At 50.6% G+C, this 25,984-nt stretch overlaps 2 protein-coding genes across 2 annotated transcripts in view; one reads left to right on the top strand and one right to left on the bottom strand.

Annotated features, from left to right (window-relative positions):
* Positions 1-403: 403 nt before the first annotated feature.
* SYNGR4 (synaptogyrin 4) lies at positions 404-9,619 on the bottom strand. The gene is made up of 4 exons (XM_004451135.4): positions 9,399-9,619; positions 3,821-4,058; positions 2,486-2,622; positions 404-2,153 (listed from the first exon to the last, which is right to left on the bottom strand). Exons 1-4 carry the CDS (start codon positions 9,489-9,491, stop codon positions 1,920-1,922), a joined length of 702 nt encoding a protein of 233 aa, XP_004451192.1. The 5' UTR covers positions 9,492-9,619; the 3' UTR covers positions 404-1,919.
* Positions 9,620-10,493: 874 nt separating this feature from the next.
* The window catches only part of TMEM143 (transmembrane protein 143), a 29,851-nt gene continuing 14,360 nt past the window's right edge, over positions 10,494-25,984 (top strand). Inside the window, exons 1-3 of the mRNA XM_058280518.2 lie at positions 10,494-10,719; positions 11,083-11,323; positions 12,712-12,816. Of these exons, the coding sequence (XP_058136501.1) occupies positions 11,105-11,323; positions 12,712-12,816 (324 nt within the window). The 5' untranslated portion in view covers positions 10,494-10,719; positions 11,083-11,104. The remainder of the gene's footprint in view (positions 10,720-11,082; positions 11,324-12,711; positions 12,817-25,984) is intronic.

The following is a 25,984-nucleotide window of genomic DNA, read 5'->3' as shown; positions in this document are numbered from 1 at the left end:
AGGCTTCAGGAGCAGGTAGCTGGCATTTCTTGAGTGCTAGATATGTGCCAGGTACTAAGCTTTACATTGCCCTCCCTAAAGAAGTGCCACTTTGCAGATGGGGAAACTGAGGCTTAGAGGGGTGAGTGGTAGAGGTGGGATTTGCACCCAGCCTTGCTGACCCTAGAGCCTCTGTTTAACCACTGCTGTGTGGTTTTTAGCTTTTTTAAAAAGTTTTTTAATGAGAGAAGTTGCAGGTTTACATAAAAATCATGCATCAAATACAGGGTTCCCATATACCAGAAAAGGACAGGCAAGGCTGCTTGGTCTGACTGAGGGTGGGGTGGGGATGTCAATCCTGCTTGGTCTTGACGTGCCTCTTTGATCAGAGTCTAAATCTGTTAAGCCATCAGCCTAAATCTGGTTTTACAGCCAGCACAACTTGGGCCCAGAGAAAGCAAGGGACATGCCCACAGTTATCCAGGTAGCAAGAGGGTGAGGACTGGAGCTCGGAATCCTCCTGTTTCTTATGTTGGAACTCTTTTCAGACACTGCTGCTGCCTTTTCATCCAGATGCCCACAGGGAGCACATCCTATTTATTTCTACATCCTTAGAACTGACCACAGCGCCTACCAACAGAAAGGGGCTGTGGCACCCAAGTTTAAACTCCCCACAACTCACATATCCACCTAGTTTGTAAACTAAGGGGCTGCAGGCCATGAGAGCTGTTGTGTGGATGTGTGTTCTTTGACCTGCACAATGTTTAAAATTTTTTGTGTTAATTGCCAACTGATTTCACATTAAAAACAAACAAACAAAAAAGCCAGATGTCCAAATGCTCTAGAAAAAGCCCCAGAAAGTTCTAGAGCTGCACTGTCCAATCAAGCACCAGCCACATGGGGCTCTTAAGTGCTTGAAGTGAGGGGAGTCTGAACTGAGATACGCTGTGAGTGTAAATACACAACAGATTTCGAAAACTTGGTCCAAAGTAATGTAAAATATCTACTAATTTTTATATTGATCACATGTTGAAATGATATTATTTTGGAAATACTGGGTTAAATAAAATATATTATTGAAATTACTTTTGTTTTCCTTTTTTCTTTTAAGATGTAAATCCTGAACAATTTACAACTCCCTGGTGTGGCTTGCATTGTACTGCAACTGAACAGCGTTGCTCCAGACACCTGGCCTGCTTTGCAGGCCGATGCTGAGTGAGGCTGCTTCTCTCAGAACCGCCCTCAGGTCTAAAGTGCCCCCTCTGCCTCCACCGTCCTTTGACCGGTGTTTCACTCACTGGGGTTACCCACCTGGCCCCTCCAGCAGGAGTGTCTGAGGCCTGGGCACGAGTTCCCAATTATCTATGGGTTTGTCCTAGAACAGAATCACCTTTTCTTCTTTTCTTCCCCAAGACAGTCTTTCAAATATTTGCAGACAAGGGTCTCCTTGAATTTCTCTCATGTCCCTTCAAGATTCTCAATACGACGCCTTTTTGCAATGTCCCTGGTTACTGTGGTGAGTGAAAATGGTTTGGCTTTGGCATCAGAGACGGGTCGAGTGCTGGCCTGATTCTTCTTGGCTCTCCGTGCACTGGTGGAGGCGTTTTCTCCATCTGAACTTTAGACTGCTCAGTGTACGCTGGGGCTCCTCCCTCCTACGGCAAGTGTGAGGATTGAGTGGGGTGATGATGTGACAGGGTTTGGTGTCATCCCCTCTTACCCAGCGCTATCAAGGTGGTGCCCAGATGGAGGGGCCAGGGGAAGGTACAGAACTCTGACCCCCTGTTGAGGTCCCTGCGATGACCTTGAAGGATTTCTCCCCGACCCTGGCCACTGGAGACCAGAGAGGAACAGATAGGAGAGGGACAGAGGGCTGTTTTCAGAAAGCCCTTGGGAAGGAGGGCTAGCTCTTTACTGATGCAGGTGAGGGCGGTGCTGGTTTAGTTGTCGGGCATCATGGCCAGGCGGGGAGGCTTTGGGGTGGCCGTGTAGGGGGACAGGGCAGAGCTGGCGTAACTCAGGTTATTGGGGCCGGTGGTGGTGGAGGTGACAGGGCTGGTGACGGGGGGTGGGGAGAGGGTGGTCAGCACGACGCCTCCCTCGTCCAGGGAGCGCTTGTAGGGGACCGGAGTGTCATTTCGGAGGTCTTGGAGTGCGAGGTAGGCCTGGAACATCTGTGGGCGGACAAGGGCATCGTGAAGGCTGGCTGGGGCTGGGCCGGGGAGGGGTGGGGTTGGGAGGGAGGCACAGGGTGCACAAGGACCCTGGCTGATGGGCGAGGAGCAGGGCTTAAATCAAGCTGCCGTCCCCGATGCTGGGCTGGGCCTGCGCGGAGGAAGGGGCACCTTCTTTCTCATTTGCCCAAAGTCACCCAAGGAGCCAGCAGAGGTGCTGGGAGAACCCACCCAGGACAGCTGAGTGAGGACGGAATGTTCTAGCCCCCCACCTGCCCCCTGCAGAAGGTGGCCCAGGGCAGGGCCAGAGGAGGGAGCGTCAGGGTCCTCACCCAGACCAGGATGGAGAAGAAAGCGAAGGTGACGGCGGCCTTGGCGCTGCTGCTCCCCAGCAGGAATTCCCGGGCCGAGTGCTGCCACTGGTTGGCCAGGTAGCAGAAGCCCACGAACCAGACGCCTGCCCAGATGACTGCGGGTGGGAGGAGAGGCGAGCGTCAAGGGCAGAGCTTGCTCGGGGGGCCGAGCCGCGGGCTCTGCCCCATTCTAGTCTCTCTTGGCGCTTCTGTGAAATGAACTGCTGAGTGGACCTGCGCTGTCCACGACAGTCGCTCACGGCCACGTGCGGTGGCTCAAATTTTATAAAGTAAAATAAATAAAATTTCAGTTCCTCAGTCGCACTGGCCACAGTTCAAGGGCTCGGTCAGTCAGTGTGGCTGTGGCTCCCGTGTGCGCGAGCGCGGATACAGAACACGGCCACCATCGCAGAACGTTCTCGTGGACAGCGCTGGACTCCGTGTGCTTCGAGGACCCCCATCAGCCCTGGGAAATCAGGACTGACTCAGTGGGGGGACAAGCGGGAGTGGAGGAGGACTTGAGATCCACCAGAACTAGAGGAAGGAGCCGTGGGCCTGAGGAATGCGCATTTATCTGGCACTCGCTGGGCGCCTGGCACTATCCAGGCCATGGGGCAGAGTGGTTAGGGGCGAGACTTTGCTTTGAAGCCTGGATCTGCTGCTCCGCGGCCGTGTGCTCAGCCACGCAGCCTCCTCCCGCCTCCGTAAAATGGGAATAGGGGCGAGGCTTACCTCATGGGGTGGTTCTGAGAAATAAACAATGCCTGGGGGCCCTGGACACCAGGAAGTGCTCGGTAAACCTCGTACCACTACCGGCACCGTTGAGCTTGTTTCATCCTCAGAAAACCCTCCAGAGGGTGAGGAGGCTCATCCAGCTTCCACTGGAGCTCAAAGATGGCAAGAGTTTTGCACAAGGCCATAGAGGGCAGGAGTGGAGATGTCCAGTGCAGGTCCCGCTGGCTCCAAAGAACAAGCTCTGAACCCCACTTCCTGCCCCCGGTGGCTCCTCAAGGAATGTTCTGTGAAGAATGGAGGTAAGTGCAGGGGAAGGCCCAGATGCAAGAGAGGCTTCTCGAATTAGCTTTGACCTTGAGTCTAAAGGGTGAGATACCCAACACCAAGGAGGAAACAGCAAGTGCAGGAGGGCAGTGAGAAGAGAGGAACAAAGCGCTGGGACCCTTGCGTAGGCCGCCACCCCAGTTTGGAGGCTGTTGGCGGCGAGGCTGGCTGGGTGGTGAAGGGCCACGTCCTGGGAGCCCTGGGGGGCCGGAAGAGGGTGGCGCCCGCGGGCGAGCCCCATCCCTGGGGACTCACCGGCCAGGATAAAGTCCAGGAGCTGGAAGGCCGTCTTGAAGCGGGTGCAGGCGAGGCGGCCCTCGTGGGCATCCAGGACGAGGAAGGCCAGGCAGCTCAGGAAGGCCAGGAAGGCGGCGCCCACGGCGAAGCTGCAGGCCACGTGGTTGCTGTTGAGGACGCAGTGGAGCTGCGGAGAGTCCGTCTTGTTCTGGTAGCCGTCAGTCAGCAGGGAAGAGAAGATGATGAGGGAGAAGACCTGTGGGGCGGGAAGTGGATGCCTGGGCCAGGGCAGAGCTCGGTGCCTCCTGGGTGCGCAGCTGGGAGTGGCTGGTAGCGCAGCTCCTGCCCCTCCCTCCCCGTCCTGCCCTCAGGGCCCGCTGCCTCCGAGCCCTTCCCTCCAGCCCTGAGCCTCTTTGCCCCCCATCCCCTCTTCTCCACCCTGACCCCAGCCTCCCCGGGGGCCTTCCCTCAGTGCAACCCTCTCACCACCCCAGAGGGCTCTTTCTGCACCCTGCCCCTCCCCCGGCTCCTCAGCCTGGCCTGCAAGGCCCCAGGGGTCTGGCCGAGGTGCGTTTCTAATTTCATCTCTGACCAGGCACCCTTGCCTTACCCCACGTTCCCTCTCCCTCCCACTAAACCACAAGTACAGACGTAAAAATGCTTAGACAGGGCCTGGGACACATCAGGAGCTCAATAAATGTCTGCTATTATGATTACTCCCTCTGCCTGAAACTGCTTTTTCCTTCCTCCAGGCCTGTCCAAGGCCTATTCCCTCCTTTTCTAATTTTAAAAAAAATTATGAACTATCCCAGATATACAAACATAACCCATTCCACTTGGAATATATTCCAAATATACAGAAAAGCACCAAGAGTAATAGACGAGATGCCCAATACCTACAACCCAGAGCGAACAAGCATTAATATTTTGCTCCTTTTTCTTAAAGTTTTTTTTTTTTCTCCCCAAAACAAATACATCCCCACTGAGAGGGTAACCCTGTCCCTCTCATTTGTGGACACAGCATACAGTGCACGGGAGTGCCATCGTGCATATTGACACGTGTCTTCTAGAATGTTTATTTATGAAACACTGTGGAAATACTCAACAAATATTAGCCCGTTTCCTCCTTACAACCACCCTAGGAAGTGGGTGCAGTTAGCCCTGCTTCTTAGACAATGAAACTGAGGCCCAGGGAGCATTGACAAAGTGCTTGGAGAGGGTCGGCTCAGAAGTGGTAGGGCCTGGGTGCCTCATGCTAGACCAGACTCCTGGAGGGCGGGAGTGCCTGTCCGTGCCGGCCGGGGCAACACTTAAGCCCTGATTATTTCCCAGACAGGCACAATTCAGTGTGGCAAGGTCTATTCCAGACAAGGAAGGAACTGGTGTGTGTTTGGGGTGGAGGGTGGGAGTTGGCCTAGGAAGGATTTCTGGATGAGGAATCTTGAAGAGTGAGAAATTATCCAGAGGAAGAGGGGAGGCCCCTCCAGGCTGAGGGAAAAGCTCAGGCCAAGTCATGGGTGTTGGTGAGAGCTTGGGCTTGGAAGCCACAATAGAGGAATTCTCTTTGGAACGCGGGTCCAGACAGGGTAGAGGGCAGCGAGGGAGGTGGTGGAAGCAGTGTTCGAATCAAGAAAGGCTAGGGTATGAGGGCGTTGTATGGAGGGCACTGGGGGGCCACGGGATGGCTGTGCGCAGGGGAGGGGCAGGGTCAGCTCCGGGCGCAGGAAGATCCTTCTGGGTGCAGAGATGGACTGGAGGGTCGAGCCTGGAGGCCAGGAGGCCGGGGAGTGGGCTGAGACGTGGGGAGAAATGTCGAGATTTGGGTAGGAAATGAGGTCATAGAAGATAATAGGGTGACCCCTTAAAAGATGGGGAGATTTCAGGCCTTCCAGGCAGGCCGTGCAGTGTGTGCAGATGCTACAGCATGGGGCTTCTTCAGGATTCAGAGAAAAAGTTCACTTGAGGGATCCAGTGTGAGATGAGGCTGGAAAATGTGGCAGGAGACAGACCACAAGAGGCTGTGTGGGGAGCCTTGGAAAGTTAAGTTTCTTATTTTTATTTAATTTTATGCTTGGAAGGGTTTTGAGCAGAGGAGGGCCAGGGTCAGGCCTGGGTATATCAAGAAATCCTCTGGGACCACGTGGCTTGGAGGGAGCAAGACAAGAAAGAGGCCGAAAACCAGAGAAAAGGTTGGTGGGAAGGTCCAGGTGAGAGAGGCTGAAGTCTGAGCTGTGGCCAGAGTCTGGGGATTCCAGTGAGACTTAGGGTGTGACGGGACTTGGTGATTGATTGGCTGTGGCTGTGCTGGGGTGGGGGGTGGCTCGGGGAAAGGGGGGGTTGAAAATTCCCCTTCTTCAGAACTGGAGCTCCTCCTGGACAGGAGCACCGAGCGCGGCCTGGGCTTTGGCAAATGGGCACTGAAAGAATGAATGACTTTGGCCTCTTCTCCTTGCTCTTCAGAGTGGGGAAGGGGGTGACAAACAACCGACTGATCCCCTAAAGTCCTCAGCCTCCTCCATTTTCCTCTATCCTTTGCTTTAATTTCTTTCTCTGAATATCAAGAAGCCCCTCTTTTTGTCAAACACTTCAGCATTATCTAAAGGGGTTCCCAGCCATGATCTCACCCGAGACTCCCTGTTTTGGAGCGGAAGTTCGTAGAAAGGGAGGCTCTAGCTCTGCTGGTTGGGGGCAGAACCAAGTCTAGGATGGGAAAGCACACGGGTCTTTTTTTTTTTTACATGGATCATTTTTGAGCTCCTATTCGTTTTACCTGCACACCCTGCCTGAAAGCTCACACCATCCCCACGTGGTGGATGATGTGAATTCATTTCTGCTTCACAGGTGATAAATCGAAGCCATTAGGGTGCAGTGGAAAGAGCCAGACTTGTCTGACTCCCTCTCCAGCTGTGTGGCCTTAGGCAAATCCTTCCCCCCTTGGAGCCTCAGTTTCCCTATCTGTCTCTGCCCTATGGCAGGGGTGGCATGTGGGGGTAGAAGCTTGGTGCTAGTAAATGTTCAGGGAAAGGGCAGTTCACATGATTCTCCCAGAGAGGGGAAGTGTCCTTTCAAGGTCAGTCAGCAGTGGGGGGACTGGAATCCTGGCCTCCTGACTTCCAGGCCTGTGGGTTATCCGTCCAGTGTCCCCAAAAACCTGGGGCTACAGCGCGAGCCCAGGCACGGAACACGCGGGGAATGGGGCTTGACCCTATTCCTCCAAAGCCTGAGTCCTCCCTCCCACCCCCTCCGTCCCATCTCCTTCCACGCCCTCCCTGGCCTGTCCCCAGGGAGGGAGCAAAGATTCATCAGTTAAGGCACCAGCTGGCAGGCGGCAGTGAGAAGGACAAGAGCACCAGCTGCCCAGAGACTCCCCGCCGAGGAGCCAGGCCAGGGGGGCGGGGGAGAGGGCGGGAGAGAGGGGAGGATGGAGGCGGCAGGCGAAGTCCGTGACCAAAGCGTCTGGCGTGGCCGGGCGGCCCTTCCCTCCGCCTTCCCCCGCACACTTCACGCCAGCTGGGCCTCTTGCTTCCTCACCACCCACCCATCTTTCGGAGGCTCTGGAGATGGGCGGGCCCAAGTTCCACTCGCTCACCCGCTGGGTGATGTCCTTGGGCAAGTCGTTCAACCTCTGGGAAACTCAGCTGCCCATTGGGTCATGGGAAATGACGCCCATGTCATAGGGTCGCCGAGAGGAGTAGAGAAGATAATACCAGCGATGCCCTAGAGCTGGGACGTGGCATGCGTCATTCCCTCTTCCCCCGGGGAAGGGTGACAGGTGAGAGCAGACACACGTCCCCATCTCCACAGGTCCCCGTACCCCACCCCTCTCCTCGCTCACAAGGAATGAGGGGCCTATTACATAATTGCCAGTTATTGAGAGCTTAGAACTTGCCAGGCCCACGGCAATCGGGCTGCAGGCATGACCTTGTTTCATTTTCATGACAGTTCTTTCTATGAGGAGGGTATTAGGATCTTCTTTTTACAGATGAGGGTACAGAGGTTTACAGAAATCAAGTAACTTGCCCGGGGTCACACAGACATAAGGTGACCGTGTAAGTTATCAAACAAACCGGGGCTCTTTTGAGTAAGGAAGGTGGTGCTCCTGATAAACTATGCCAGGCCTGGCCCGGGCCGAGCGGGGAACACTGTCGCCACGTGGGACAGCACGGCGTCAAGCCAGAATCCTAGGTCAGGCCTGTGTGATCCCTCTCTGACAAAAGTTCCAGAATGGGTAGGGAGGAGACACTCAGGATTAGGAACCTGGGGAGACCCTAGGTTCAGTGCAGGGCCCCTCACCTCCCCATGACCCTCACCAATTCCCAGATCTGCCTGGGCCTCAGTTTCCAACTCTGTCTGGGGAGAGCCATGGAGACAGCACAGTTTAAAGCCCAGAGTCACAACTCAAACCCCTCATGTGCTGGACAGGGAACAGGTCTGGAGAGGAGCAGTGATGGTCCCAAGGTCACCCAGCAAAGTCTGGGCTTATTGAGGATTTGACCCCAGTGTCCCAACTCTGTGGGGCTGTGGAAACACCTGAATAAAGGAATGTGCCTGGTCACAGGCAGACCTTAAATATCTGTCCACCTGTATCTCTTTCTTCCTAGGGGTCCCAGCCCCTGCTCCTCTCCCCCTAGACTCTCCTCTGAGAGGTGAAAAATGGTCTCTGGCGTCTCACAGACAGAGCCAAGTTCAAATCCTGACTCTCCCTTTTACTGTGTGACCCTAGCCAACGCAGTCCTGCAGAGCTTTCTGTAAAGATGGGAATGTTCTAGATCTGCACAGTCCAGTACGAGAGCCACTGGCCACATGTGGCTGTAAAGCACCTGAATCGCGGCAAGTGTGAACGAGCAAGGATACTTTTTAATTTTCATCATTTTAAATGTAAATAAGAGTGGATGTGGCTCAAGCAGTTAAATGCCTGCGACCCACATGGGAGATCCGGGTTCGGTCCCCAGTGCCTCCTAAAGAAGACAAACAAACAACCAGCCGACAATGAGCAAAAACAATGAGCAATGAGCCAAAAAAACCTATACAACAACAATGAGCAGAAAAACAAGCGAAAACATGAGCAAAACCAAAATCAACGAGCGGACAACAAACGAAAACAAACAAGCAGGGCGTGAATGTGGCTCAAGCAGTTGAGCACCTGCCTCACACACAGGAGGTCCCAGGTTTGGTTCCCGGTGCCTCCTAAAGAAAAACAAACAGACGATGAGCAAAAAAACAATGAGCAGACGACGAACACAAAACAATGAGCAAACAGACGCGGAGCCATCTTGGGGGGGGGGAATGTAAATAGACACATGTGGTCTGTGGCTAGCCTGCTGGGCAGACAGCCTTGTACAAAGAGTGTCAATTTTCTGATCCTCAGCCTTTTCCTCCCCAACATGGGGCTCAGAGGACCTTCTTGGAAGGGTTGTTTCCTACGATTAGAGTTAATAAGTGGGTTGACTAGTACAGGTGCTCGGTAAGAGTTGGCTTCGGTTATCCATGCCCTCATGGAGCCCCTCCTCTCCCCGCTCTCCTGCACTGTTTCTAAGAGTTGAGGACCCCTGTTTCACGTCACCCAGAGGGGCACCAGGCCGCAGGAGGGCCTCACCGCTGCCAAGATCCGCGCCACCGTTTTGGGCTTCTTCAGAAACTGCACGGCCTCGCTGTCAGCCAGGTCCTGCAGGCTTTCGGGCACTTGCATGGTGGCTCCTCTCCTTCAGGGCCCACGGGGGACGAGGGGTGCGGGAGGCAGGGACAGCGTGGCCGGACGCTACCGGGCAGATGCTCTGGGCCCACCCGGGGGCACCGCTGCTGCGAGGCAAGGCAGAGGGCAGGGTGTTAGCGCCAGGGGTGTGGGTGAGGGGCTGCTGGGGGTCTCATGAGTCACAGGTGTGGGGTGAGGGGGCCGCTGGGGCTCCAGGGGGTGGGATTGGGGTAAGGGGGGTCTCAGTTCAGGGAGAAGAGTTGGGGAAAGGGCTGAGATACTCTGGGGCCCCATCCCTGACACGGGAGCCCACGACGGTGTTCTCCCTGTGAGGGGCAACAGGTGGGATTTTCCAGGGAGAGTGTGAGTGGGGGTGCTGGAATGGAGGTCAGGACCCCCGAGATCTGAACCCCAGGAATCCTTTCAGGTTTCAGGATGACTGTACCCACAGTGGTTCTCCAAGCATCTCAGAGTATATTTTAGGGTGCCCTTGTGGCTTGGGGTTATTTCCGTAGAACGAGGGCTTTCATTTTCATAAAAGTGTATTTTCCTCAGATTTGTGGGGAACATGGCCTCAGAACCCCTCAGAATGAGAAGGCCATACCCCTGCCACGGGGCTACCTTCTTAGAATCGGGGTCTCCCCCTTAGGGATGTGGACAGGGGTTTGGGCGTGACGCCGCCGCGCAAAGGACCACCCCTTCTCTGGAGGCCCGCCCTCTCCTTCACCCGCCCTCTCCTCCGAGGCCCTGGAGCCACCTCAGCCTTCTTTGGTTCGGCTTTTTCCCGCCTTTTCGCTCCTCCAGAGCTGATTGGCCACGTCCAAGTCCCGCCCCCTCTTTTCCCGCCTACTCAGGGGCTGACACGAGCCGGGGGCGTGGCATCAGCGGACGTTGGGCGGCTCGCCGTTGGCTGGCGGCGCGCGCGAGTCCTGCCCCGCCCCAACTCTCCCCGAGGTCTCGCGACGGCTCCTCCCTCTTCCCTTTGAATCCGCAGACAAGGAGACACAACTGCAGCGCATGCGCCACGTCCAAAAGAGGGTTGTAGAGAAAGCCATCAGGGCAGCGCATGCGCAGTTGAAAGGGGGTATAAGGGGGAAGGGACGGCGGCACGCAAGACCCAAGATTTGCGCATGCGTTTTACTGCTGGCTGAAGCCGAACCTCAGGGACCAGGACTCCTTCCTGCACATGCGCAGACGGCTCAATAACAGTCAAGCCTTGGTTAAGGTGAGGGGGAGGGCGAGGGTTTGCATGGCCGGGGGAGGGCGGCCCTGCACTCCCAATGTAGCCTTTCCGAGCATCTCCTATGATCCCAAGATCTCCCTCGCCGCCTAGACCCCACAAAAACTAGTAGTACCCATACCGAGTTTTTGGGTCATCAACACGCCCCTGAACCTGGTGACCTCTGACCTCCGTCTGGGACCCAGCCCTATCGGCTGTGTGGGAGGGGACGGGCAAGAGGGGCTACGAAGCGGGGGCAGGCTTTGCGCCTGGTTGGGGTAGGGACGGCCTCTGGAGGTTAGAACGTGGTGGTGGGGAGGGCGCTTTTCTTCCAGATGTCCTTTGACCCTTGCCCATTCCCTCGTTTAGGCTCCGGGAGAAGGGTCTGGTCATGCTGCATGTGGCCCGGGGAGTCTGGGGATCCGGGGTCCGGGTGTGTTCCCTGTTGCCCGCGCTCCTCGGGTCTCCCCGAGCTCTGTCATCACTGGCGGCCAAGATGGGGGACTACCGCAAGATGTGGAACCCCACGGAGCCCCGCGACTGGGCCCAACAGTACCGCGAACGTTTCATCCCGTTCTCCAAGGAGCAGCTGCTCCGCCTCCTTATACAGGTACTTCCCGTCCCGGGTTCAAGCTCCTGGGGACTACGACTCCCAGGAGACTTCACGGCGGCACGGCCCTCCGTGCCATAGAGGACTGCCCCAGCTCCCTCTGGGAATTGTAGTTCCAGGTCCCCTTGAAGCTCCAGATGGGCGCCAAGTGAGTTGGATTGCAGCCCTGGGATCCTCACAAACCGCTGTGGGGTCATGCTTTCTCCCTCTCCAAAATGGATATAATAATCATCCTAATCGTTAGGACACTACAACCTAATGTTTATTGTGTCTATAAAGTCACAAAGCTATATTCACAATTATTATCACACTGAGCTCTCACTGTGTCTGAGGCCTTGTACAAAGCATTTTGCATGTATTATTAAATCATCACAACCACCCAGTGAGAGAGCTACCACCACCATCCCTATTTTACGGACGAGCCAACTGAAGCACACAGAAGGAAAGTGATTTGCCCAAGGCCAAGCAGTGGTCCAGATTTGCTCTGAAGCAGTCTGACTCCAGAGCTGTGCCTGCAGTGTGGCACCCTAGGTGCCTCATTCCCCTCAGCCTAGTCCTGGTCCCCCTCAAGACTTGAATTCTTCACCCTGTCATTGTGATCATACCTGTCATTATTGAGCATTATCGTTCTTTCATTTAATAATTATTTATTGACCACTTGCTCTATGTACTAAGCCCTGTGCTAGACTTTCAAATGCATATTCACGTACATACACACGTAAATATATACACACGTACCGTATGGACACATGTAACCTCATTAAATTCCCACCACAGCCCTCTGAGAAAGAGGGTATGCTGATGCTCTGTTGCAGTTGGAGAAACTGAGATTCAGGGAGGGGAAGGCATTACCCAGGATGCCAAGATAGAAAGCAGAAGGTGATGATAGCCAAATAGGTGTGCTCTGGCGACAGACAGCCCTGGCTTGGGATCTCAGCTCTTCCTCACATAGATGTTGTAGCCCTCTGCAAGTGACTTCCTTGAACCTCAGTTTCCCCATATGAAAAATGGAGCTTATGGCGCCTTGCATTCTCTAGAGGATGATATTGTGCCAGCCAACAGACCCTGGCACAATAGTCACACAATGACTATCGTGTGAATGTTGGAAAGTAAGTGCCAAAGCAGGGACTTGAACTTCTAGCTCTTTAAGATATCAGTTGTTGTTTTTTTTCACTTTCCTGGGGGCCTCAGTTTCTTGGTCATTGAAATGTTCACCTTCCTTCCCCAAATCAAAGCAAACAACAAGAACAAAAAAGCTTTGATTGTATATATGGGCTACCAGGGAAAGAATTTCTCTTTGTCCCCCTTTCCCTCACTCCAGCTCTGTGACAGAGGACTGGGGAAGGGGGGAGAGACCTAAAGCGAAGTCTTGCCTCCTGAGGTAACAGGAATTCCACTCTAGTCCAACGGAGAAGGCGGCTCTGGAGGAGTTCTCGGCCCACGTGGACTTCTGTACCTTGTATCACTACCACCACATCTTGGACCGGCTGCAGGTGAGGGCGGGCCCCTCTGGCCCTGTGGTGCTGGTTTCCTCATCCGTTCATTCAGCAACTGTGCCAAGTGCCTCCTTGGAGGCTGGTCCTGGGCTAAGTGCTAGGGATTCAGCTGTGGGCAGGGCAGATGAAGCCATGCCCTCATGGTGCTGGCATTCCGGTTGAGGAGACAAGAAATAAATAAATAAATATAAAATATGAAGCCTGGTAGTGGTGAGTGTGGAGTAACAGGAGAGAGCAGGATGAGATGGGAGCCTGGTTTAGACAAGACGGTCAGGGAAGGCCTCCGCAAGGAAGCAGCATGGGAGCTGAGACCTGAGGGAAATGAGAGCACGAGCCTGGCGGATCTTCCAGGCAGAGGGGCCAGCCAGTGCAAAGGCCCTGAGGCAGGACTGTGCTTGGGGTGTCAGAGGAACATCAACAAGGCTGGAGGCGAGTAAGCAAGGGGGAGAGGGAACGGAGACAGATCCTGTGGGGCCTGGTGGACCATGGTTAGAACCCTGCTTTGAGCCTAAGTGAGGGGGGCCACGGGAGGGCTCGGAGCCAAGCAGGGACGTGAGCTGATTTAGGAGTTAGCAGGATGGCTGTGCCGTATGGGGAACAGAGGCGGGGGAAGCAGGGAGACCTCTTCAAGCGTCTATTACATTTGTTCAGGTGAGAGATAATAGAAGCTCCGGGAGAGTCAGAGCAGTGGAAGCGGTGGGAAGTAGTCAGGCGCTGGCTGTGGCCAGAAAGCGGAGGCATTGCTGATGGCGTGGATGCCGGGGCCGGGGCGGAGAGAGAAAGAGTGGCCTGGGGAGGCGGTTTTGACCTGAGATGCAGAAGACAGGGCGTGGTGTGCTTGGGGGTGGGAGAGACCACAGAGCTGCAGGGATGCCTGAGAACTCAGGTTTGCACACAGGGATTTGAGCTGCCTGTGGGACAAACCCGTGGAGAGGGGAGTCAAGTGTGGTCTGGAGGCCGAGGGAGGGCGTGGGCTGAGAGCCTCTCTAGAAGCATCTAGAGGGCTCCAAATGAGACCAGCAGGAGAATTAGAGCAGAGCCCCCGGACTGAGCCCTGGGCGCGCCAGCCTGGAGAGAGCAGGAAGAGGAACTGGGCCCAGGGAAGGGGGCGGGCGAGTAGGATCCTCCTGCCAGGATCCTGCCTGGGTCGGGGTCCTGAAGACCACCCTCAGGTGTCACGAGTCCCCTGAAGGACTCGCGGGGCTCAGAGGAGAGTTATCCTCGCGGTTATGGTTTATTGCACTGAGTGGACACATTGAAATCAGCAAAGGCCAAAGGTGGGTAGGGCAGAGCCCAGGAGAGACCAGGAGAGCCTGGGGAGTCGTGTGGCAGCAGCAAATTCCCCCAGCAATGATGCGTGACAACACGCAGGGAGTATTGTTGGAAAAGCAGCGCGCCTGAGCCTCGGGGTCCAGGGTTTTAATTGGGGTCGGTCACAGGGGCACGAAGGTGGACCTCAGTCACTCAGTCTCCAGCCCCTCCAGAGGTCACGCCGATCCAGGTGGTCCACAACCCCCACCCGCAACCTCAGGGTTGGCACAGGCTGACGGGGCCCAAGGCCTCGGTTGAGCAGACAATGTCTTATCAGGCAGGATATTCCGATGGCTCAGCGGTGACCTCCCGGGGGGCTGGTCAGAGGCCCAGCTGGTCTTTGGACAGTGCTAGGGACCATCATAGCCCTACCCACCCCCTCCTCCCCGATTGCCAGTTGCTCACCCTGTGCCAGGCTCACCAACGCCTTCTGGCAATCCCGAGGGGCAGCTACCCTTAGCCCCATTTGCAGAAGCAGCAACCACGGGCCGCCTGGCTCCCCAAGATCATACAATCTGCACGGGGCTGAGCTGCCGGCCCTGACCCAGGGCCCCCGCTGCCTCTGCCAGCAGGGCTTTCCTGATTTTTGTTTTTTTAAAAAAAGTTATATAAACATTAAAAAACAGAAATGTGGAAAGAATATACAGTGAACACACAGATCCCCGCCGAGGCAGGAAATCTTAAAGTGAGGACATGAGAGCAGCAGTGGGAGCAGCGGAGGGGGGACTGGAACCTGAGCGATTATGCCCGTAAAACGTGGAAACCGCCGAGGGAGACTCACTGGGTGCCCGTTGGCTGATGACCTAAGTGCCGTGAGGCGGCCGCCTGCGCCAGGGACAGGACAGCCCCGGTGCCAGCGGTGCGGCCCCCTCTGGCAGGCGCGGCGCCAGCTCCTCCTCGGCCTGGCTCATTCATTCGTTGGATCCGCTCTGTGCATTTACTGAGTGCCTACTGTGGCCCCCGAGTGGTTCCAGGTTCTGGGACATAACAGTGAGCACGGCAGGCGTGTGATCCCACGTTCTGGCGAGGGAGGCAGACGCCAGGTAAAGAAGTAGAACAAGTAAAACACTTCCGCCTGGACCATAGGGCTACAGGTGAAAAAAGAGCGCCCGGCAGAATTTGAATTTCAGGTCGACAAATAATTTTGGAGATTGTAAGTAAGCCCCATGCGGTATCTGAGGACTATGGCATGAGACATGCTTATATAACAAAAAAATTTATTGGTTGATTTGAAATTCAAATTTAGCTTGGCATCAGGTTTCTTTCCTTCCCTCCTCCCTTTCTTTGTCTCTTTCTCCACCTCCTTTCTCCTTCGTCCTTCCCTCCTGTCCTTCTCCCTCCCTTCTTTCTTTCCTTCCTTCCCTTCTTTTCTTTCTGTCTCTATTTTTCCTTCCTCCGGCCCCCCCCCCCACGCCCCCGCCCCAATTCTAAATCTGGCAACCCTAAGGAAGGAGAAAAATTAAGCTAGGGAAGGTTTAGGAAATGATGGTGAGGGTTTTGCCGTTTTACGTAAGGTGGTCAGGGTGGGCTTCCCTGAGGAGGTGACGTTTGAGCAGAGACCTGAAGGAGGCAAGCAGTGAGCCCGGTGGCAATCTGGGGGAACAGTCTGTGCAAGGCCCCGAGGCAGGAATGTGCACAGTGCCCTTGAGGAAGAGGGAGGAGAGCTGTGGGTCTGGAACCACGTGAGCGAGGGAAAGGAGGGCCAAGATGAGGGCAGAGCGGAAGCATGGCAGATCGTGCGGCCCTAGTGGGCCACGGCCAGGACTTGACTTTTGCTCCAAGTGAGGTGGGGAGCCTTGGGAGGGCTTTGAGCAGAGGGACCAGAGCGGACTCAGGTGCTAACCGGCGCCCTCTTTTGGATGTGCGAGGAACAGACCGTGAGGTGGGGCCTGGGGAGCGCCGAGCCCAGTGAGGAGGCGAGGGCAGTACCCGGGGAGGGGGACCGGAGTGGCTCTGACTGGGGTAGTGGCTGGGGAAGGGTGTGAAGCATCGGATTCAGAACCTGTTTTTTAAAAATTATTACTATTATTATTACTGTTTTCTGGGAAAATGGGATCATAGTGTACATTTTAAAAGCAGTTTTATTGAGCTATATTCACATGCCTTACAATTCACCCAAAGTGTGCCATCAGTGGCTTTTAGTATAATCACAGTGTTCTGTATTCATCACCACAAAAAATTTTAAACAAATTTCATTACTCCCAAAAAGAAAAACTCCACACTCCTTAGCAGTCCCCTTTCATCCCCTCTGTCCTTGCCCAGCCCTACATAACCATTAATCTAATTCCATTTTTATTAATTGATTTATATTTTGTATAAATGGAATCAGACTGCATGTGGTACTTTCTGTCTGGTTTCTTTCACTTAGCATAATGTTTTATTTTTGTCTGATATTAGCATCTTACAACATTAACATACATTTATTAAATTTCAGAGAAAAAAGTCTTATATATGCAATATTACCCATATTCATATTTCACATGAGGTTTTACTACAGTTCCATGTTACATTTTCTAGCTTTCCCTCTAGTAATACACTTGACCTTGGACTTTGTCAACCATTGTCATACCCATACAATAGCGCTGCTAGTTGCAAACACTATGATGTGCTTTCACTTTTTCTATTCATTTCCAAAGATTAACAAACCTTGGTAAAATATTAAAACATTTCCTCACAGGTTAACCCTCAACTTTCTATTCTCTAACCTCATTCTATTTTCTGGTGAAAATAGAATCATTCAATTTCAAGTTATTAACTCCATGACACTGGACAATATATTTAGTTCATAATAGTGCAATCATGCAGCATTTGTCCTTTTGTGTCTGTCTTGCTTCACTCAGCATAATGTCCTCCAGGTTCATCCATGTTGTCCTATGCTTCAAGACTTCATTTCTTCTTAAGCTGCATAATATTCCATCATGTTTATACACCAGAGTTTATCCATTCACTGGTTGATGAACAGCTGGGTTGTTTGGATATAATGGTAATCGTGAACAATGCCGCTATGAACGTCACTGCTTTCAGTTCTTCTGGGTATATACCTGCTGGTGGTGTTGCCAGGTCACGTGGCAAGTCTATATTCAACTTATTTGGCAACTGCCAAAGAAGTCCTCCACAGTGGCTGTACCATTCTGCATTCCCACCAACAGTGAATCAGTGTTGCTATCGCTTCACTTCCTTTCCAATACTTGTAGTTTTCTGTCTTTTTAATAGTGGCCATTGTAATAGGTATAAAATGATATCTCATTGTAGCTTTGATTTGATTTCCCTACTCACTAGTCTACTGAACATTTTCCATGTGTTTTTTTCACCATTCATATTTCTTCTTTGGACATATAGTCTATTCAAGTCTTTTGCCCATTTTTAAATTGGGTTGTTTGTCTTTAATTGTTGAGTTGTATCATCTCTTTATATATCTTGGATATTAGGCCGTTATTGGATATGTGAGTTTCCAATATTTTCTCCCATTGAGTCGGCTACCTTTTCACCCTTTTGACAAAGTCATTTGAGGTGCAAAAGTGTTTAATTTTGAGGAGGTCCCATTCATCAATTTTTTCTTTTGTTACTTGAGCACTGGGTGTAAGAGCCAAGAATCACCACCTACCACAAGGTCTTTAAGATGTTTCCCTACATTTTCTTTTAGTAGTTTTAGGGTCCTGGCCTTTATATACAGGTCTTTGATCCATTCTGAGTTGATTCTTGTACAGGGAATGAGATAGGCGTCCTCTTTCATTCTTTTGCTTATGGATATCCAGTTCTTCCAGAGCCATTTACCGAAGAGACTGTTTTGTCCTGGTAACGTGGACTTGGCAGGTTTGTAAAAAACCAGTTAACCATATAGGTGAAGGTTTATTTCTGGACTCTTAGTTCTATTTCACTGATCGGTATATCTATCTTTATGTCAATACCACGCTGTTTTTATCACTGGAGCTTTGTAGTATGTTTCAAGATCAGGTAGTGAAATTCCTCTCATGATGCTCTTCTTTTTTAAAATGCTTTTGGCTGTTTGCATGCACTTTCCCTTCCAAATAAATTTGATAACTGCCGTTCCTATTTCTGTAAGATAGGCTGTTGGAGTTTTGATTGGTATTGCATCGAATCTGTAATTCAGTTTGGGTAGGATTGACATCTTCACGATATTTAGTCTTCTGATCCATGAACATGGAATGTCTTTCCATTTGTTTAGGTCTTTTATTTCTTTTAGCATTGTTTTGTAGTTTTCTGCATATAGGTCCTATACTTCTTTGGCTAAACTGATTCTTGGAGTCTTTTTGCTGCTATTGTAAATAGAAATTTCCCCCTGAGTTCCTCCTCAGATTGTTCAATACTAGTGTACAGAAACATTACTGATTTTTGTTGTAGATCCCATATCCTGCCATTTTGCTGAACTCACTTACTAGCTCATGTAGCTTTGTCATAGATAGTTCAGAATTTTCTAAATATAGGATCATGTCATCTTTGAATAGTGAGCATTTTACTTACTCTTTTCCTATTTGGATGCCTTTTATTTTTTTTCTTTTATAATTCCTCTTCCCAGAACTTCTAGCTCAATATTGAATAACTGGTGACAGTGTGCCTCCTTGTCTTATTCCTGATCTTAGAAAGAAAACTTGCAAACTTTCCACATTGAGACAATGTTGGCTATGAGTTTCTTATATATGCCCTTTATCATATTGAGGAATTTTCCTACTGTTCCTGTCTTTTAAAGTGTTTTTATGAAGAAAGGAAACTGGATTTTGTCAAATGCCCTTTCCGAATCAATTGAGGTTATCGTGTATGTTTTTTCCTTTTCCTTTTGTTAATACAGTATATTACATTAATTGATTTTCTTATTTTGAACTATCCTAGCATACCCGGAATAAATCCCACTTGGTCATATTGTATAATTCTTTTAATATGCTGCTGGATTCTATTTGCAAGTATTTTCTTGAAAATTTTTGCATCTATGTTCATTAGAGAGATTTGTCTGTAATTTTCTTTTCTTTTTTATATATATATTTTTATTCATTTTAAAAAAATATTACATTAAAAAAATATGAGGTTCCCATTCACCCCCACCGCCCCCACCCTACCACTCCCCCCACAGCAACACTCTCCCCCATCATCATGGCACATGCATTGCATTTGGTGAGTACATCTCTGGGCATCGCTGCACCTCATGATCAATGGTCCACATCATGGCCCATACTCTCCCACGTTCCATCCAGTGGGCCCTGGGAGGATCTACAATGTCCGGTAATTGTCCCTGCAGCACCACCCAGGACAACTCCAAGTCCCGAAAACGCCTCTGCATCTCATCTCTTCCTCCCATTCCCCACACCCAGCAACCACCATGGCCACTTTTCCCACACCAATGCCACATTTTCTCTGTGGACCTTGGATTGGTTGTATCCATTTGTAATTTTCTTTTCTTGTAGTATCTTTATCTGGCTTTGATATTAGGGTGTTGTTGGCTTCATAAAATGTGTTGTGAAATTTTCCCTCCTCTTTAATTTTTTTGAAGATTTTAACAGGATTGGTGTTGATTCTTCTTGAAATGCTTAGTAGAATTCACCTGTGAAGCTATCTGTCCTGGGCTTTTTTTGATGACAGATTCAATTTCTTTAAGTGTGATTGGTTTGTTGAGTTCCTGTATTTTTTTTTTTTTTAAAGATTTATTTTATTTTTTATTTAATTCCCCCCCTCCCCTGGTTGTCTGTTCTTGGTGTCTGTTTGCTGCGTCTTGTTTCTTTGTCCGCTTCTGTTGTCTCTTGTTTCTTTGTCCGCTTCTGTTGTCGTCAGCGGCATGGGAAGTGTGGGCGGCACCTTTCCTGGGCAGGCTGCACTTTCTTTTCACGCTGGGCGGCTCCTCACGGGAGCACTCCTTGCGCGTGGGGCTCCCCCACGCGGGGGACACCCTTGCGTGGCAAGGCACTCCTTGCGCACATCAGCACTGCGCATGGCCAGCTCGACACGGGTCAAGGAGGCCCAGGGTTTGAACCGCGGACCTCCCATATGGTAGACGGACGCCCTAACCACTGGGCCAAAGTCCGTTTTCCCGAGTTCCTGTATTTCTTTTGATTCCGTGTAGGTTGTTTGTGCATTTCTAGGAATTTGTCCATTTCATCTAGGTTTTCTAATTTGTTGGCATATAGTTTCTCATAATGTCCTTTTGTGATCCTTTTTATTTATGTCAGTTGTGACTTTGTCCCTGTCATTTCTGATTGTATTTATTTGCATCTTCTCTATTTTTTCCTTTATTAGTCTACCTAGGGGTTTGTCGATTTTATTGATCTTTTCAAAGAACCAGCTTTTGATTTTGCTGATTTTCTCCATTTTTAATTCTCAATTTCATTTCTTTCTGCTTGAATCTTTATTATTTCTTTCCTTCTGCTTGCTTTGGGACTGGTTTGCAGTTCTTTTTCTAGTTTCTCCAGTTGTTCAATTCGATCTTTGATTTTAGCTCTTTCTTTCTTTCTTTCTTTTTTTAAATATAGGCATTTAGGGCTATAAATTTCCCTCTCAGCACTGGCTTCACTGTGTCCCATAAGTTTTGTTGTGTTCTCATTTTCATTTGTCTCAATATATTCACTAATTTACCTTAAAATTTTTTCTTTGACCCACTGGTTGGGAAAGTGTTGTTTAGCCTCCACACATTTGTGAAGTTTCCCCTTTCCTGTCTATTATTGATTTCCAGTTTCATTCCACTATGATCTGAGAAGGTGCTTTGTATAATTTTTTTTTTTTAAAGATTTATTTTTTATTTGTTTCACTCCCCTTCCCCTACTCCTCCCCCAGTTGTCTGCTCTCTATGTCCATTCGCTGTGTTGTGTGTGTGACTGCTTCTATCCTTATCAGCGATGTGGGAATCTGTGTTTCTTTTTGTTGCCTCTTCTTGTTGTGTCAGTTCTCCATGTGTGCGGCGCCATTCCTGGGCAGGCTGCACTTTCTTTCATGCTGGGTGGCTTTCCTTACGGGGAGCACTCCTTGCGCGTGGGGCTCCCCTATGCGGGGGACACCCTTGCGTGGCACGGCACTCCTTGCGCGCATCAGCACTGCGCATGGCCAGCTCCACACGGGTCAAGGAGGCCCGGGGTTTGAACCGCAGACCTCCCATGTGGTAGACGGACGCCCTAACCACTGGGCCAAGTCCGCTTCCCCATGTATAACTTCAATCTTTTTATATTAATTGAGAGCTGCATTGTGCCCTAACATGTGGTCTATCCTGGAGAAGGATCCATGGGCACTTACATATTCCGCAACATTCTGCTTAGGTTTGTTAGGTCTAACCCGTTTATCACATTGTTCAAGTTCTCTGTTGAAGTCTCCAGTGGTTATTGTAGAGATGTCTTTTTCTCTCTTCAGTTTTGCCAGAGTGTTCCTCATGTATTTTGGGGCACCCTGGTTAAGTACATAGATATTTATGACTGTCATATCTTCCTGGTGGATTGTCCCTTTTATGAATACATAGTGGCTTTCTCTTTCTCTTATAACTTTTTAGCATTTAAAGTCTGTTTTGTCTCATGTTAGTATAGCTACCCCTGCTCTTTTTTGGTTACTATTTGTGTGGAATATCTTTTTCTAACCTTTTACTTCCAGCTGGTTTGTATCCCTGGGTCTAAGGCGAGTCTCTTGTAAGCAGCATATGGATGGCTCGTGTTTTTTATCCATTCTGTCGGCCTGTATCTTTGGTTTGGGGAGTTTAAAATCATTCATATTTAATGATATTACTATAAATGCATTATTTATTTCCACAATTTTATTCTTTGGTTTTTATATGACATATCTTATTTTTGTCTGTCTTTTTACTCTTTTGGTTTTCCTTTCTGCTGTTCTTGCCTTCTATACTCTCCTCATTTTCTTTTGGGCTACAAGGCTCGCTTTAATACTTCCTGCAAAGGCAGATCCTTTTTTAAGAACTCTTAGTTTCTATTTACATTTGAATATTTTTAAGTTATTTTCATGTTTGAAAGACAATTTTTCCAGATAAAGAATTCTCGGTTGGCAGTTTTTCCGTTTCAGCATCCTAATTATATCATACCACTGTCTTCTTGCCTCCTTGATTTCTGATGAGAAATCTGCCCTAAGTCTTATTGAGCATCCCTTGTATATGATGGTTTGCTTTTCCCTTCCTGCTCTCAGAAGGAGTTGGGAAATTTGCACCCATTGTTTCCTCAAATACCCTTTCTGCCCCTTTTCCCTTCTCTTCTCCTTTTGGGACTCCCGTGACACGTATGTTGTTGCACTTTGTGTTATCATTCAACTTCCTGAGCCCCTGCTCAATTTTTTTCCATTCTTTTGTCTCTTTTCTTCTCTCTCTTCAATTTCAGCTGTTCTGCTTCCTTTATCACTTATTCTTCTATCATTTCGAGTCTGCTATTGTATGTCTCTAATTAAAATATATATATATTTATTTTTAAGAGATACACAGATCACACAAAATGTTATACCAAAAAACATAGGAGGTTCCCATATACCCCACTCCCCTCACCCCCCATTTTTCCCACATCAACAACTTCTTCCATTACTGTGGTACATTCACTGCAATTGATGAATACATTTTGGAGCACTGCTACACAACATGGGTTACAGTTTACATTGTAGTTTACACTCTTTCCCAGTCTGTTCAGTGAGTTATGGCAGATATATAATGTCCTCATCTGTCCCTGCAATATCATTCAGGACAACTCCAAGTCCCAATAATGCCCCCATATCACACCCCCTTTTCCCACTCCCTGTCTTCAGCAACTCCTGTGGCCACTGTCTCCACATCAATGATATAATTTCTTCCATTACAATAATTCTTTAGTAGAATACCAGTAAATCCACTCTAATCCATATTTTGTTTCTCCTGCCCCAGGACTTGATCTCACCTATCATGTCTTTCATTCCCATAAGCTCTGTTATTTTTCTATTCAGGTTTTCAAGTCTTCTTTCAGTGTCTCTTTCTGTGTCTTCTTTATTTTAGTTTATTTATGTAATTTTTTTAGGAGGTACTATGGATTGAACCTGGGATCTCGTGCATGTGAAGCATGTGCTCAACCACTGAGCTACACCTGCTTCACAAAGACACGTTGTTTTTTAAAATTATTTTTAAAAGAAATTTTAGGAAGTACCAGGGATTGAACCCAGCACTTCATATATGTGAAGCAGGTTCTCAACCCACTGAGCTACACCTCCTCCGATTCAGTATCTTCTTGATGTCCTTTATTTCTTATCCATATTATCTTTCAATTAATTAATTTGATTTTGGTTTGTATTAATCTTGTTGATTAGTTGTCTCAGATCCTGTGTCTCATCTGGGGCTTTGATATATTCCTTTTCTTTGGGCCATTATTCCATTTTCTTAGTATGGCTTGTAATTTTTTGCTGATGTCTAGGCATCTGATTAAGATAGTGAGTTTATTCGGATTCTCGATTTTTCTCTCTGTAGGGATTTAGTGGCAGGGTGCTGTGTGTCACTGCTGTTCTTTGGTTCTTGGTTCAACCTGTTCTGGGTCTTTAGGATTGTCCCTGTAAGTTGCTCAAATCTGGACTCTGGAGTTGGTGTGGCTCAAACAGTTGAGCATTCGCCTCCCACAAGGGAGGTCCCATGTTCAGTTCCTGGTGCTTCCTAAAGAAGACAAACAAAGAGAAGACAATGAGCAGACATCAAGCAAAAAAACCAGGAGTGGGCAATGAGCCAACCCCCCCCCCCCACAAACCACTAATGAAAAATGAGCAGATAATGAGCAAAAACAAAATGAGCAGGGAGTGGCTGTGGCTCAAGGAGTTGAGTGTCCACCTCTCATATGAGAGGTCACAGGTTCAGTTCCTGGTGCCTCCTAAAGAAAAACAGACAAAGAGCAAAAGAAAAGAAAACAATGAGCAGACAATGAACAAAAACAGCAGACAACAAGTACAAACAACGGGCAGAAAAAAACAGTGAGCAAACAGATGAGGGACCCATCTCAGGGGGTGGAAAGAAGATCTGGGCCGGGGACCCAGTAATGGGTTGCAGACCTGCTTCCAAGGGCCTTGGGGAGAGAGGCTGTAAAAGCTGTAAAAAGCCCTTCTTCCTTTTAATTTCCTCACGTGCATTTCCTTGATCCACCAGCAGATGGTGCAGTTTGACAGCCCTCGGTTTAAAGCCTGGTGGGCGTGTGTTTACTGCCACAAGGACTGGATCAGTGGGGCAGAGGATCCTGCCTGGGGGCTAGACACCGCCTGGCAATTCATACTTTCTCAAAGGCTGTTCTCCAGCTTTGGTGGCAGCCCCCTCCCTCTCTGCAGGTGGGAAATAATTCTGCTCCCCTCTGCGTCCTCAACGGCCAGTCCTGGTCAGTAGAGAGGAAGATTGAGAGGGTCGGATCTTTTTAGTCCCAAGCTAGCAACCAGGGCTAGCAACGGCGTGGCCCCACCTGCCCTGGGTGGGCTCGTGGCACCCAGCAGACCAAATGTGTGGGTCAAAAGCTGAGTCAGCCTTAGGCCGTGCTCCTCTCTCTCCCGTTTCCAGGGGAGGTGGATCCCATGGCCCCCTCTGTCTGTTGCCCCAAGACTGAGACCAGAGAATTCAAGATTGTCTGCTCATAGGGTAGGGGAAGGACCAGTGGCTGCCGCTGCAGCTTCTATTCACAGTCTGTCCATCAAGAGTTTTTCCCTTTGTCTCTCTTCTGGGCAGTGCCTGGTTTCCACTGGTGTCCTAAACCCCAGAAGACTTTTTTCCAGGCCATTTCTTCCTGTCTTCTATTGCACCCCCCCCCGGCGCCCCCCTTCCCCCCCCCCCCCCCCCCGCTGTTTTTGCTGTCTTTGTCCATTCACTGTGTGATCTTCTGTTATCTATTTCTCTTTTTCGGTCTTCTCATTTTTTTCTCCTCTAGGATTCACTGGGATTTGATCCTGGGGACCTCTGGTGTGGAGAGCGGTTCTCTGTCAATTGCACCACCTCATTTCCTGGTTTCTCCTGCACTTTACCTTGACTCTCCCCTTTGTCTCTCTTTTGTTGCTTATCATCTTGCTGCGTGACTCACTTGTGCCAGCCTTGGCTCACTGTATGGACACTTGGCTTGCTATGCATGCTCTGGCTTGCCATGCGGACACTCACGCGGGCACTTGGCTCAATACGCGGGTACTTGGTTTGCCACACGGGCACTCACGTGGGCACTTGGCTCACCACATGGGCACTCGGTTTGCTGCGTGGACACCCACATGGGCACTCAGCTGGCCATGCAGGCACTGGCTTATCACATGGGCACTCGTGGGCACTCGGCTCGCCATGCGGGCACCGGCCTATCACATGGGCACTCGTGGGCACTCGGCTCGCCATGCGGGCACCGGCCTATCACATGGGCACTCGTGGGCACTCGGCTCGCCATGCGGGCACCGGCCTATCACATGGGCACTCGTGGGCACTCGGCTCGCCATGCGGGCACCGGCCTATCACATGGGCACTCGTGGGCACTCGGCTCGCCATGCGGGCACCGGCCTATCACATGGGCATTCGTGGGCACTCGGCTCGCCATGCGGGCACCGGCTTATCACATGGGCACTCAAGTGGGCAGTCGGCTCGCCATGCGGGCACCGGCTTATCACATGGGCACTCAAGTGGGCAGTCGGCTCGCCATGCGGGCACCGGCTTATCACATGGGCACTCAAGTGGGCACTCGGCTCGCCATGCGGGCACCGGCCTATCACATGGGCACTCGTGGGCACTCGGCTCGCCATGCGGGCACCGGCTTATCACATGGGCACTCATGTGGGCACTCGGCTCGCCATGCGGGCACCGGCTTATCACATGGGCACTCATGGGCACTCGGCTCGCCATGCGGGCACCGGCTTATCACATGGGCACTCAAGTGGGCAGTCAGCTCGCCATGCGGGCACCGGCTTATCACAT

The sequence above is a fragment of the Dasypus novemcinctus genome, chromosome 18, assembly GCF_030445035.2.
Source record: "Dasypus novemcinctus isolate mDasNov1 chromosome 18, mDasNov1.1.hap2, whole genome shotgun sequence".
NCBI classification, from domain to species: Eukaryota; Metazoa; Chordata; class Mammalia; order Cingulata; family Dasypodidae; genus Dasypus; species Dasypus novemcinctus.
The sequence above is the reverse complement of the archived record's forward strand: the minus strand, read 5'-3'. Positions and strand labels throughout refer to the sequence as shown.

Coding starts and splice junctions, on each gene's coding strand:
- SYNGR4 (XM_004451135.4), bottom strand. CDS start 9,491: ATGCAAGTGCCCGAAAGCCTGCAGGACCTGGCTGACAGCGAGGCCGTG. Junction 2,623..3,820: donor CCTGGACTTTATCCTGGCCG/GTGAGTCCCCAG, acceptor TCCCACCCGCAG/TCATCTGGGCAGGCGTCTGG. Junction 2,154..2,485: donor TCTTCTCCATCCTGGTCTGG/GTGAGGACCCTG, acceptor GTCCGCCCACAG/ATGTTCCAGGCCTACCTCGC.